Source organism: Rattus rattus, chromosome 8, assembly GCF_011064425.1.
Source record: "Rattus rattus isolate New Zealand chromosome 8, Rrattus_CSIRO_v1, whole genome shotgun sequence".
Taxonomy (NCBI): Eukaryota; Metazoa; Chordata; class Mammalia; order Rodentia; family Muridae; genus Rattus; species Rattus rattus.
Genome location: NC_046161.1, coordinates 97,607,251 through 97,621,239, shown reverse-complemented (window position 1 = coordinate 97,621,239; position 13,989 = coordinate 97,607,251). Strand labels below are relative to the sequence as shown.

General features: G+C 50.1%; 1 protein-coding gene across 1 annotated transcript in view; it reads right to left on the bottom strand.

Moving 5' to 3' along the window:
- Poc1a (POC1 centriolar protein A) overlaps window positions 1-13,989 on the bottom strand; it is a 67,153-nt gene that overhangs the window by 32,002 nt on the left and 21,162 nt on the right. The window contains exons 8-9 of the mRNA XM_032910831.1: window positions 10,674-10,742; window positions 7,971-8,063 (exon numbers count right to left, since the gene is read on the bottom strand). Coding sequence (XP_032766722.1) covers window positions 7,971-8,063; window positions 10,674-10,742 — 162 coding nt within the window. The remainder of the gene's footprint in view (window positions 1-7,970; window positions 8,064-10,673; window positions 10,743-13,989) is intronic.

Sequence of the window (13,989 nt, the reverse complement as noted above, 5' to 3'; positions counted from 1 at the left end):
TCTCATGCCTGCTCTGCTCCACACCACAAAGCTGGCCAGATCCTTCCAGTGACAGAAATGTCTAAGATAGGAAGGGCTCCTTGTCTAGGACGTCAAACAGTGTTTCCAGAGTGGGGCCTGCACTGGCTGTACCACAGTGTCTCCTGGAAATGTGTTAGCCGTGGAAACTCTGGCAAATCAGACGCCCTGGGGACAGCCCAGCCGGCAGCTAAGTTTTAACATCCCCATGTGTGCTGTGATGCACTGCTGAGTTTCAGAACCAGCTGGAGGAGCTTCTGACAATGAATAAATGTCAAATGTTAAAAAGCCTGCCTTGGCTGGGCAGGGTGGCACACACTTTTAATCCCAATGATGGGGAAGCAGCAAGAACTAGGCAAGTCTCTATGAGTTTGAGGCTAGCGGCCAAGATTTTAAAAATCCTGTCTTTATCCCAACAGCTAACATGGATTCCTGCGAATGTCACCTTGTGCAAATGCAATCCGTGCTTGTAAGATTCCCACTTTCACACCAGGAAGGCATCTGAGTAGCCTGATGTCCCCTGTCCTGTGCTGGGATCCGCGGTACCCCATGTCTAAGCAGCAGCGGTAGGCACTAATGATCACACTTGACCACAGACGGTAGGAATGCAGACCTCACAGGCCCCTAAGACAGCAATGCCGCAGGCCTACATGTGAGTGTGTACTCACACACACTGAGCCTGTGAGTGTGTACTCGCACACACTGAGCCCGGGTATTGTCTTAGGTCTGAGGATGCTGAAGGAGAAATGCGGAGACACCTTTCGCTTCTTCATTCAAGGCCCTCTTGATCTTGCTGCACCCAGCCCAGGGGCCTGCACTTGACTGGGTCTAGAACTATTCACCAGAATGTCGTATGACTTAGTCTAGGCATGAATGAACAGTACCAGGAGCCACACAGCAATGTACAACCAGGTATCAGCATCCCCACTGTCCCTAAGTCACCCCTCAGAGCCCTGTGACATCTGCAGACTCCCAACACCAAAGGGAGGATTGGAGCCCCTCAGGAGACAGCCTGGCTCCCTGTTACCCACCAAGCTATCACCCACAGAGGTGAGGGCACAATGGACAAAGCTGGCCAACCAGCCAGATGCACAACATATCCACATAAAGAGACACTGCTCAACAGCCAGAGATGCCTGGACCCAGAGGAGGGGCAGCACCATGTGATGGGGCAATGGGCCCTGTAAAACCAACCCCTTTCCAGGCTGCGTAACTTCTGGGTATCTGACTCACTGGGAGCAGACAGAAAGCCAAGAATTCCCTTTAACTGTCTTGAGAGAGAAAAAAAAAAAAAAAAAAAAAAAGAGCCAGAAAGGGGGTCAAGTGGAGAAGGGAGACGTTCCTTTTTAAGACATATAAATCTGGGGTTCATTCTGCTTCAAATGCCCTCAGTGACCCGCCTGCTAAGCGTGCCTTTGAATTCGAGTTTCCTTCACTTTGTGTTTTGTTTTTTGGGGGCAGGCTCCCCTGTAGCTCAGGCTGGCCCCTGTCTCCCTCCCACCACCTTCCAAGGGCTGGAATCACAGGCGTGTGCCATCACACCCAGCTTGAGTCCTTATTTTTCCCCACAAAGAGCAAATGCCAAGACCAGAAATTTATATTCTGGGAAAAGGACCCAAGTAGGGAAATCAAACTGCTAATAGTTTAATATTTGTATCCCCTATAAAATTTATGCTAGAATCATAATCCCTAGCACATTTGGAACTAAGGCTTTGGGGGTAACTGGGTCACGAGGACGGAACAACCACGATTAGGATTACTGCCCTTATAAGAGGGTTTTAGCCGGCACTGTCGACTGCAGTAGGACACAGAAGAAGCCACCACGCCCTCACCAGTGCCTCCAGAACCCTGAGACATGAATGCCACATGGCATTCCTCTGTGTTTAAAAGCTACCTAGCCCATAGGATTTTCTTTCAGCAGCCAAAAGGCACCGAGATGAAATCCTTGAGGCAGATGGAAATGGGTCTCCTCTTTGCCTCCTTAGGTGAGGTTTCTGTAGGGAAAAGCTCGGTCTTGAAACACCCCCCCCCATCCCCCGCAAGCACTGAGGGCCTTCTAGAGCCTCAGAACAGGGAAGTAGCTATGGAGAAGAAATCAGATCCCTTTGCACTCAAAATCAGAACTACACGGCAGAACCCAAAACAAAACAAAGGTAGAGCAGGTGTCTAGGACTTTGCCCTCAGAACCTGAGGCACGAGGCAGAAGAGGAAGGCCTCAAGAAGGCCTTGGGCTAAGGGCAACCGCTTTTCTGGGAAAAGTTCTAGCACTAAGGCTCTGAGGAGTTTTGAGTGTGTGTGTGTATGTGTGTGTGTGTGTGTGTGTGTGTGTGTGTGCACGCGCGCATGTGTGCACGTGCTGTGTGGGGGTACTGTGTGTGTGGTATATATTTGTATGATGTGATGGATGGGTATGGTGTATGTGTGGTGCGGTGTGTATGTGTGTATGTATGGCATGTATTTGTGTGGTGTGATGGATGGGTGTGGTGTGTATGTATGTGTGGTGTATGTTTGGTGTGATGGATGGGTGTGATGTGTGTATGTATGGTATGGTGTGTATGGCATATGTGTGTGTATGTATGGTGTGTGTTTGTGTGGTGTGATGGATGGGTGTGGTGTGTACATGTGTGGTGTGATGTGTATGTGTATTATGTGTGATTTGTTTCCGTTTACTTTCTTATCTGACTTTGGATCTGTCAGTTAAAACAAACGAACAATATATGTTTGGAGGGGTCTAAAATCCTCCCTGGTCCTCATAAGAATCACTTGAAGGAGAAGCCAGCACTGGAAATTACCCCAGTCAGCAATGCACCCACACCTTTGTTCAATGCCCCTCACCCCAGAAGGTTTGATGAACACTTGATCACTCTGACTCTCAGAAGACCTAAAGGGGAAAAGAACATTCTTGAAATAGCTATGCTTCTTGAGCACTCACCATGTGCCAGGAACAGGGCCAAGTGCTGCTTGCTTGAATACCACCTGTGAAATGTACAAAAAGAGGAGGACCCAGTGTCTCCCACGTTGACAGAAGAGGAAACAAGATCTCAGAGATCCGGCCACTGGCTGGGGTCACAGCCCAAACAAGGCAGGGATGGGATTCAATCACTGGTTGGTCGGAAGCCAGAAGCCAAGCACTTAACCACAGGTAGCTTTTCTCCTTCAAATGCAATCTTGAGAGGAGAGCAGAGAAAAGCCCTCAACCCAGAGATCAAGGTTAATGTCTAACCTGGAGCAGCCAACCTTGAGAGCTCAGGAAGTGGGTTGGTTTTTTCCCTCTGTCAGTTTTGCTGAATTATCTAGAACGTGGTGTTCTTCCTCTTCCACCCCACCTAGCACAACTTCTCAATTGCATAATGGGCTTCTAACTGTGGCAAAAATAAGGATAGATCCAGATAAATGCATTCTTGTTAATTAAAAGTAGGTTAAAGGGGTTGGGGATTTAGCTCAGTGGTAGAGCGCTGGCTTATCAAATGCAAGGCCCTGGGTTTGGTCCTCAGCTCCGGAAAAAAAAAAAAAAGTAGGTTAAAAAGCTGAGCATGGTAGTACGCTCATTTAATTCCATTATGCAGGCAGAGGCGGGCAGATCTCTGAGTTCAAAGTCAGCCTGGTCTACATTGTGAGACCCTGTCCAAAACAAAACAAACAAGAAGTTTAAAAGTACTTCTGCAGCTGAGGTAGAAATCTGTCTTGGAGAAGATTTGAGGAGGGCAAGATGCGAACTCTGAAATTGGCCAAGGTCTCTCAACCTAAGGAACAGACCCTCAAGTCCGGAGAGCAGGAGGGCAGGTAAGTAAGGACAGATGGTGGGCGTGGCTACAGCAAGGAACAGGCTAAAGCAGTGGTTCCCTGGAACACCAGTCAAGCATCTGCTGCTACAGAGAAGCCCTCTGGGTACCCACACATACCCCCTCCAGGAGGCACTCATCTGCCCAAAAGTAGTCCTTCCAGTCTTCTTTTAGGGCAGAGCATGGAGATTCCTGCCCACTCTCAGCCTGCAGCATGGCCTGGAATCCTTCATGTGCAACCTTCCAAGCAGAGAAAGAGCCCCAGCCACGAGCCCTGAAATCCCTCCTTTGTACAACTCAGCCAAGAACAGAGGGAAAATGGCACCCATTATTCTCATTCTGAATGGCTGGGAAATGGCTTTTGCTTTTCAACATGAAATGTGCCTAAAAATAAGCTGTGAATTTCAACCAGAGGTTGAAAATAGCTCCACAGTGAACGCAGCTCTGCTCGGAGTGAGTTTAAGGACAGCCTTCACTCCAAGAGCTGAAAGCTGAAAGTCACGTTCAGAGACGCGGTCACAGGCGGGGGGCTCAAGGGTGAAGGACCTCTACAGGCTCACAAGGATGTCCTTGCCAGTCTCTGCTAGGGGGTGGGGGAGAGCAGCAAGGGTCCAGGCAAGGTCTGTCCCTCTGGTTTCCAATGGCCACAGTGGAGAACGCATGTGGTCCGAAGTTCCACACTTACTTGGCCCCTGACAGCACCAAATGCCTAGGGGTGCACGCCTTGCTTCGGTGCCTAAGGAAGACAGAGCTGGAGGAGCAAAGGGCCTCAAAGGGGCAGCGTAGTCCAGTGATGACAGAGAAGTAAACCACCCTGGCACCCAAGGCCTCTCATTAGGTATTGCCTCTGAGCCTGAGCCTGAGCCTTTGGGCAGGAAGGGCAAGACAGCCAGTCTGAGGAAAGCCAAGTTGCAAAGGTGAAGTGTCTTTTCTTATTGTTTACCAACGTCTCTAGGGGAGCCTGAAATCTGATCAACCTAACAGCATTTCTACAAAACGGACTAAGAGCTGAGAGCTCTGGTCCATGTCTTCTAGAGCTGCCCACCTCTAGAGCAGTGTCCCCTCCACACTCCTCCTGCAGCCTCACCCCACACCTCCCAACTGCTTTCTTTCTGGGCTCAACGGTGATTCTCAACAGTGACACCTGACAATATCTGAAGACACTTCTGGTCATCACAACTGGGAAGCAGGATGCAACTGGAATCCATTAGGTAAAGGCCAGGGATGCTAAAGATGTCGCGGTGCACAGCACTGCACTCAAAGAATATCTGCCCCGAATGCAACTTGCTGAGGTTGAGCAAACCAGGGTTACCAGAAGCAAGGGAGCTCGTCGGACCCAGTTCCCAGGACAAAGCAGTGCTCCTGGGCTCCCCTGGGGAGCCGAGCTCTCTGGCCATACAGAGGATCTGAGTGCCAGGGAAGAGGGGAACTCACTAACCAGCTCCCTTCCTACCTCAGGAGAGAACCTAGCCATTATAGTTGCAAAAACGTGCTCTCTCCAACACAGGAGAATGAAAAAATTGTGGAAGTGGATGCTCATGGCTTCCTAAGACAGACACTGAAACATGGTTAAAATGGTTGATTTTATCATTCACACACACACACACACACACACACACACACACACACACACACACACACACATATGCCCCCACAATAAAACCAGACAGAACAATACCCCTGGGCCATCTTCTTTGTCCCTTTCAGAGAAACCCCTCAGGCAGCATTGATGGGGGTGGGGTGGGGTGTCTCGGGTCTACCTGTTCGCTCAAGGCTCTAGAAGGGACTTATGACAAAGAACAAGAAGTTCCTATGTCAACCAGGACTAACTCTAAGATTACTGTGTCTCTTTAGATGCCTTCATTACATGCTGTGGAGTACTCTGAACCGCTGAAGAAATGGAGGCTTGGGAGGATGTCCGGGACCACCCAACAGGGTTCAGAGGCCGCCAGAACTCATATCTTGCCCCTGCTTGAGTCCCATGTAGGGCCACCCATTGGTAGGACTACAGTAAGAGCCCTGATATGGGCCTCAGAGTAGTTTGGGGACAGCTGGCTTCCTTGGGTCCTGCTGAGCCCTTCACCTTCAACTCTCCATCCTGTCATGCTGGCTTCCCCACCCACGTGACTTCACCCTAGACTCTCAGGCCCTGAAGCTCTGGGAAACGAGGCAGGTATGTTCCCCATTCTGCATGTGGTTGAGGGACATTAGGCAGTTTGTCCAAGTTAACTTCCCAATAACTAAGAAAAAAAATACAGGCAATTTCACTAATCATTAAAACTACAATGAGATTCCCCCCCAGTACTGCCAGAATTGCCATTAAGAAACAAACAACAAAGGTTAGCAAGGATGTAGACACAATGACCACTTACACTCTGTTGGTGGGATGTAAGCTAGTAACCACTGTGGAGCTCAGAACGGAGGCTTCTCAAACAACTAAAAGCAGCTCTACCACTGCTCGGTATTTACTAGAGGAGCTCCAAGTCAGCATATCCCAGGGACACCTGCAGCCTTACTCACAACAGCTAAATTACAAAAAGAATGAAGCAATGCTGTTTGCAGGCAAATGGATGCAATCAGAGATGTCCGGATTAAATAAATCAGGCGGTCTCAGAAAGGCTAACACCAATGTTTTCTCTCATTTGTAGTTCTTACATTATATACAGATTCATAAACCTGTGTACATATATATGACATCGAAGTACAAGTTAAACTGTAGGGGACAAAGATAACTACCAGGAGGGGAGGGAAGAGAAAGGAGAAGGCAGGGAGTGGGAGAAATATGCTCAATAATTGCATGAAATTCTTTTTAATAATAATAAAATAGAAGTAATGTCAGTTTTTCTTCTACCTGAAGAATGCTAACTATTCTCCCGAGGCAGATGGCAGTAGCCCCCTAGGATAGGAAGGGCTGTCAAGCAGGCCCCTGCCACCAGCAGCTACCTGCATGGTTACTTAGCCTTGCTCTGAGGAGACAGCATGGTGACAGCTGAGAGTCTCACCTGAGAACTAGGGCAAGAACCACCCACTCACTCTGCAGGCAATGAGCACAGGCAAAGGCCTTGGCAGTGCTGGTCTCACTGCAAGTGCCCAATAGTCAGGGAGCTGCAGGATAGAGGGCAGGACCCACACAGGACCCAAGCCTCACCATTCAAAGTTCTTTCTAGGCAGAAAAGGGATTGGCAGCAAGGAGAACACTGGGGCGACCCAAAGAGCTCCAACTAGCCCATAGCTCAAACACGGAGCAGAAAGAAAGCCTGCAGCCACAGTGGCCAGGCAAGTGGGAGATTCTTGGGAGAACACTGTAGGCACAATGTGGCCTACTCCAAAGGCAGCTCTGGTGCAGACTGGGGGCCTTGTGGTAGGAGAGATTCAGCCACAGTAAACCTGGGACAGACTGGGAGGCTTCCTGGTTCTATTCTGAGTTCCAGCCTTGACTTGCTGGGGGTTTGGGCGAGCCGCTTCCTGTGGCTCGAGCCAGTTTCCTCCTGCCCAGGAGGCCACAGTACTTCTTTGGCCCAGGCAGAGGAGAGGATAACAGTCCACGGCCATAGAAGCTTAAAGCCTTTGGGATTTCAACCAAAGTTAAAATAAGTGATAGCTTTTAATGAGCCTTTATCAGTTCCAGTTTTCACCCAATTATTTATTTTACAACATTAGATTCTTTTTACTCAGGAAAACTGAATGTCCTTTTATCACCAAAGGTACTAAAAATAGTTTGTGGGTAAGGAACTTCCTCTGCATGGTTTAAGGGGGGAGGGGGGAAGAAGTGAGACTAACCAAACCAGTGTCGTTCCCACTCGTCCCAGCTGAGGCTTTGGGTCCCGAGCCCTCTAGGAACCCCATGTGCGTGGGTCCTGTGATCGAAGGGAGGCCTGGCATGGGACAGGTCCTTTGTATGCCTTGGCCTCACTCCAGCAGCAGCATATGCCCCCCAAAAGTACCCCCACCAAAAGGGTGGGCATCCTGGACCCTAAAACTGCTCTATAGCCTTTATATCTGATTTGTTCATTCTGGATTGGAGTCAAGGCTCAAAGTATTATTTGGTACACCAGGGTCCCTTTCTCATGGCAGAGAAGCCTCCAGGCCCCCTCATCTCCGAGCCTTGTCCTGATCACTGTGACTATCCCAGAGTCACATGGCTCAAGCCCTAACTGCCAAGCCACTTACCAGAGTCCCAGCAGAGCTGGCCTGGGGTGGGGGCCTCCGTGCCTTCATGTCTCCATAATCAACGGTGTCAAAGTTACTCTTCCAGACCATCACCTACCAAGAGCAACAGGCGGAGAATGAGAGAGGTAATCGGTCAACCCCGAAGTCCTCAGCTGTAGTGGCTCCCACCTGATATGACAACTCAACTCTGGGGCCTGCCCCACATCCCTGATAAGGCGTCTCTGGGGCACCAGATGGAGTATTACCATGTAGCATGATTAGATCTTAGCACCTGCTTCTCCCTCTACCCAAGCGTCATAGATGCCTCATGTCAGAATCACTATTAAATCCATTTGTTCCCTTTCCATTTATCTTGTCTATTGGAAAGGAAGGCCTGAAGGTGTTGGCTTGCCTAGGACACTGTGGGAAGCGGTGAACATAAACTCCAGCCCACACTACTGGATTAATGTCCTGGCTCCAGCCCCTACTGCGAGGCCTCAGGTGAGGGACTCATATGTCCTATGCCCTCTTCTGTGAAAAGATCCCAGCTTCCGCCTTCCAGAGCTGCTAGAAGGATACAGTGTGACACAGTCACTGGCACCAGGGAATGGAGTAACACACTCATTATCCTAAGTCCAATAAGTTTAACAATTAAAAAAAAAATACACTCTTAGCCAGGTACAGATAAAGGCAGATAAATCTGTGAGTTCAAGGCCAAGCTGGCCACCCAGCACTAAAGAGTGAGATCAACACTGATAGATAGATAGATAGATAGATAGATAGATAGATAGATAGATAGATAGATAGATAGATAGATAGACAGACAGACAGACAGACAGACAGTCAGTCAGTTTGATTCCAACATAGCTACTATAACCTCTGTAACTCTAGTACCAGGAGACCCGACGCCCTCTTCTGGCCTCCACAGGCACTGCATAAATACGATACATAGACTTACATAGGGGCCAAACACCTATTCACATTTTTTAAAAAAGTTAGATACAAAAATAAATGTCAAAAAACCCAAATAAATAACTAGCCACACTCAGTATCTTCCCAAACAGGATAATGCCTAAAAGCACCTCACAAAAGCTGAGAGTCGCCCACCCTGCCAGGAGGCAAGAGCACTCCCTAGTGGTGGCTAAGAAGCCACTGGAGGCTGGGTGCTGCGAGGCTTATCTGCAGGGTGGGTGACTTGGCCATCCATGGTGGTCACAAAACAAAACAAAACAGCCCACCAGTCTTTCACCCACTGAAGACTTGACATGCCTAGGTACACCCCACTGACTGGGACACAGCAATGAACGTGGCTCCTCACAGCTCCACTGTTCACACCACCCCGAGAGACGGGCACACGGGTACCTCATCTACCCCTTTACAGGCAGAATGCTGGCGTACACACCTCACGTACAAGGTCCTGACATGACCAGCAACACAGTGGCCAGCATGAATGTAGACGTAACGCCAGTGTCACCCCAGAAAAACACGAGCAAACTAAAAGGTTGAGGGAGTTGTCGGTCTCGCTGTCTGAGGATGGCCGCAGCAAGCAGCCTGCTTGTGCCGGGTGACTTGTGGTACCACGGCTTTTAGCACGCACTTCTACTACACAGTTAGCACGAGCATCTGCCATGCATTCTCCTTTCACACTCACTGGAGGCTCAAGGTTTTCTCTCACCTTCCTCCTCTTTGGCTGATAGTTAGGACCTAGTGATGGGATGGGAAGATACAAGCTGGCTCTTATCTAGGCTGTGGACAAAGAACCTTCGGTTAACCTCTGCCTTACTGGAGAATCAGTATTTTACTGCAGCTGGGAGTTATGAAGGCCAACAGGACTTGTCTAGGCTGAGCACCCAGAGCATGAACATTCTCGGCAGCCCACCAGATCAAGCATGTTCACGGCCACCACTCTTTTTCTCCACAGTGTTTGGACAAAAGGCACTGTGTATACTCGGGGAGACTGCTGACAGTGCATCCCTCGCTGCTCCACACCTTTCCCGGGCCGGGCTTTGAGCTAGACACCAAGGGCAAGTACCTCCCTCCCCCAGCAGACAAGCCCGTGGCATTTAGCAGACTGGGCAGAGGCCTGGGCTAACAGGATGAAGCCCAGTGCAAGTGGTGATAAGGTGGGGCAGGACTTCTCTGCAGCCAAGACACAGAAAATGCTGATCCTTTAGATGAGCAGTGAGCTGGGAAGCAAAAGGCCACAGAGAATGGCGCAGAGGCTCCTGGGAAAGGATAGAGCAGAGGCTCCAGGGATACGAGGCCCAGCAGTCAGCTGGGCTCAGGGCCCATCCTGTCTCTGCTGCCTGCTGGGATGTTTTCTCATCTATAAGAATAAAATAGGAAGACTCGCCCCACAGGACTCAGGAGAACTAAATGAGCTATGAAATTCTTGCCACACTGACGACATTACCAGATCTACAGTAAGTATCCAGTAATTCTTCACTGTTTATGCAATCGGGCAAAAGAAACCTGAAAATCTTCAACTTTTTCACCATGATAATTAGCTCAAAATCCTTCCAACCCATTCTATTCTAAGACACTTCCACAGGTCACCCCTGAAGACTTATTTAGGAACAGTCATTGCCTTGGACCTGGGTGCCCCCACCCACACTCCAGCAGTCTATTCACAATGGGTATAGTCACCAAAAGCCACCACAGCCCATCTGCATCTGGCCCCCAGCCTCCTGTGGGGGTCTGATTCCTTAGGCCATTCTTTCTTACCTGTTCATCAGAGCCTCCAGAAGCGAAATATTCCCCCGTTCTTGAAAAGGCAACGGTGGTAGCAGGGCCCTGGCGGAACCAATAGAACAAACACCAAAGGTCAGCTGACATAGTGGCACACCAGTGGTCCAAGTATTGGGCGGTGGAGCTGGGGAGATCAGGAATTTCAGGCCAGCCTGGAATACATAAGACCCTATCTCCATACAGACCGTGCAACCCCTCCCCAACCGTCACTCTGAGTCTAAATGCATAGTTCCTGAATGGCAGCCGCAGTGGGACAAAGGTCTGAGCACTTGTTCAGCACACAGCCTCCTTAGCCTCTGTCCAAGAAGCCTGCATGTGTCCAGGTACAAGAAGCACGGCTGGGCCTCAGCCTCCAAACACCTCCACGGAGGCCAGGCTGCAGGATCAAGGGCAGGCAGAGGGAGGGAGCAGGACGCTCACACTGGCAGGCTGGGCAGGCTGGCTTCCTTTCCATGGCTTCCCCAGGAAGAAGCAGATCAGAGATGCACAGCTGAGATCAGCACTCACCTCTCTGATGTAGGCCTAACAGTGCCCTGCTGCAGCCCAGAGAAATGGGAGGCCCGAGGAGAAGCCAACACTCGAACGAACAAGGCAAAGTCAGGGGTATGAACAACAGGAAGCAGGCTGAGGAGGAAAACACTGAAGGCACCTGGGTAGTGGACCAAATGGTGCCAATGTCTCTGCCCATGCCCATGCATTCTCCTTACATTTGGGCCTGAACACTGGGTGATGGGCTGCTCCGGCTTCCTAGGGACTGAAGGTCAGAGTAACCATCTAAAGGGGAATGTCAAGTACATGCTATGCAGCACTCTCCAACAAACACAAACAGGATGGGTTGGGGGAGGATCGTGATCTCCCAATAGAGAAAGAACATTCCTCCCCATATGCCTGGAATCTATTCCAGAAAGATAATCCAAGCAAGGATCTGGTCACAGCCACAGACACAACCATCTCTCCTCCAGCCATACATTTACCGTGGCTAGTGCCTGCCATTCTGCAGGCAAACCAGGTCAAAGGCTGTCTCCTACATCTGTCACAGAGGTCATCTCAGTTCCTCTAGACGGCCAGAGTGTAACGAGAACTGCCCGGCAGAGGGCCTTCAGCAGCAGAGCCTGGACTAGAGACAAGGGGAGCCTAGGGAAACTTCCTGCATTCAGCATGGCTTAGGTTAGACCTCACAGCCGTGAGCAGCTTCTCCTCCCGCAGGAGACAGGCAGACTGAGCAGAGACAAGAGCGTACATGTCTGCTCACACTTCCAGAATCCACTTCTAGTTCTTTCTCTAAGAGGTGTACAGAATGGAGTGAGAGACAGAGAGAGTGCCACATCAGCTCGCGATGGCTCAGCGCCCTGCACCTGCATTAACCCATCCAATCCCCAGAGGACACTGTGTGCCTTTACTACTCCACGCTGGGGGAAACAAAGCCCAAGTGGACACAATCTAAAGCCAAGGCCTGCCTGTCACCTCCCTTCTCCACACAAGTGGAGCCACAGGCTCCGGTATACCCTACCCCCGGCAGCCCCAGGGATTCTAAGCTACCATTAACCAAGATAATGGACCCACTTTTACTGATAGGGAACATTGCCCACTCATCCATGAACAGTGAGTGTCAAATACCAGGTGCAAGGCATCCTGGACCACGTGACTCCATTTTTGAGCACCACTGGCTGCATCTGCAGAGTGAAGGTACGGAATGTCCCTTCCAGTGGATAGTTGGCAAGGGATTACACAGCCGATGGAGAGAGGTGACACACTTTCAAAGAATGGCTACCTGCTTCTTGACAATCTTGGTCATTTTCATATTTGGAAGTTTTTGATGAATGTATGGCAGTGATATAATAATAATAATAATAATAATAATAATAATAATAATAATAATAAAAAAAAAAGACAACAAAATGCTTTTTACTGTGAGCGGGAAAAACAAAGAGGAAAGAAAGAAACAGGAAAGAAACCAGAGCACAGAGTTTCAAAAGCGGCCAGGCCCCTCTGCCCACCCGGAGATCACGGGAGGAGCCCCAGGAAGGGCCAGCAATGAAGGAAGCAAACACGCACTGTGGCTCCCTCCCCTGCCTGTCATCACTCCACCACCAGATGCCAAGCTGGGAACAAGATGTCAGCAGCAACAGCAGTGACTCACTGGAGAACTCACCCTGCTTACAGGGGGATCAGGGCCAGAGGCCAGGGGCTGAAGTTCTGGTGCTTTCTCAGGAGACTCAGGGATGCACAAGCAGCCAGGAGGCTCTGTGGGGCCCACCCACACTCCTCCCCAGCAGTGCGTGTCTACTGAGAGGACTGCAGGGCACCTGCAACCAGGACCCTCTGCATTCCTAGAGAGAACAGCGCTCATCCAGCAGCTTGTGAGGCAGCCCAGACCCAAGTAGGCAGCCTGGGGCACTGAGTGTAGCCTGCACTCCTATCAGACTGCATCCCCGTGCCACTGTGGCCACCTCGGTTTGTCAAGTACGGGCTATGATGTTTGCTTGATGACAAGATCACATGATGATGTGTTCTTTAAACTGACTGTGCAGACCAGGCTCTCCATGCTGACATGCTCTGGCCTCTGCTCATCTTGCCAGACTCTGTCCTCCCTTCGCCAGCATTCTAACTTGACTGCTCACTGCTCCTCAAAGGCTAGGCCACAGAAGGACTCTTCCTCATCACCCCTTCCAGAGCCTCCAACGTTGAGCTCTTCAGTCATTTTCAATCTTCCTTCATCTTAAATAAATTTGAGGCTACAAATCTGTCTATGACTCCGCCTTAGCCAGACCCCAGGAAGTCGCTAGTCTGTAATGTTTTCACTGGCATGCCCTCCCAGATTGCCAGTTTTGACCCAAGTTCTTCTTCAGGCAGTGAGTTATTTGGAAGTGAATGAATCTTCCTCTATCCATGTCACTGATCAAATATGGTATGCTCTGGCTTTGTGGTGGCCTATTCTTCCCTTTTGATTAATCACTCCTGTGCACTGTGCCAGCTCCAAGCAGGGATGTTGCTGAGTTCTTCCCTCCTAAGGATAGGTCTGTCCCTGGTCCCTCTACGCTGAGTCCTAAATGTGGCCCGAGCATCATCTCTCGCTGGGCTTTCAGCAGTGTAGAGTCCAGCTGCCCTGCACCCCCACATTAGCAGAGCAGCCCCTGTGCTGGCAACCCTGTCTGATTCTTGACTGCATCCATGTAGATGCTTCCTAAGCTCAGCTAGGGCCAACGCCTCTCCTTCCCCGAAGTGGTTTTATGAGGTGATGTTTCTTAATCCGTCATGAACACTGCATACACATGCTATCTACCCTGTCTTC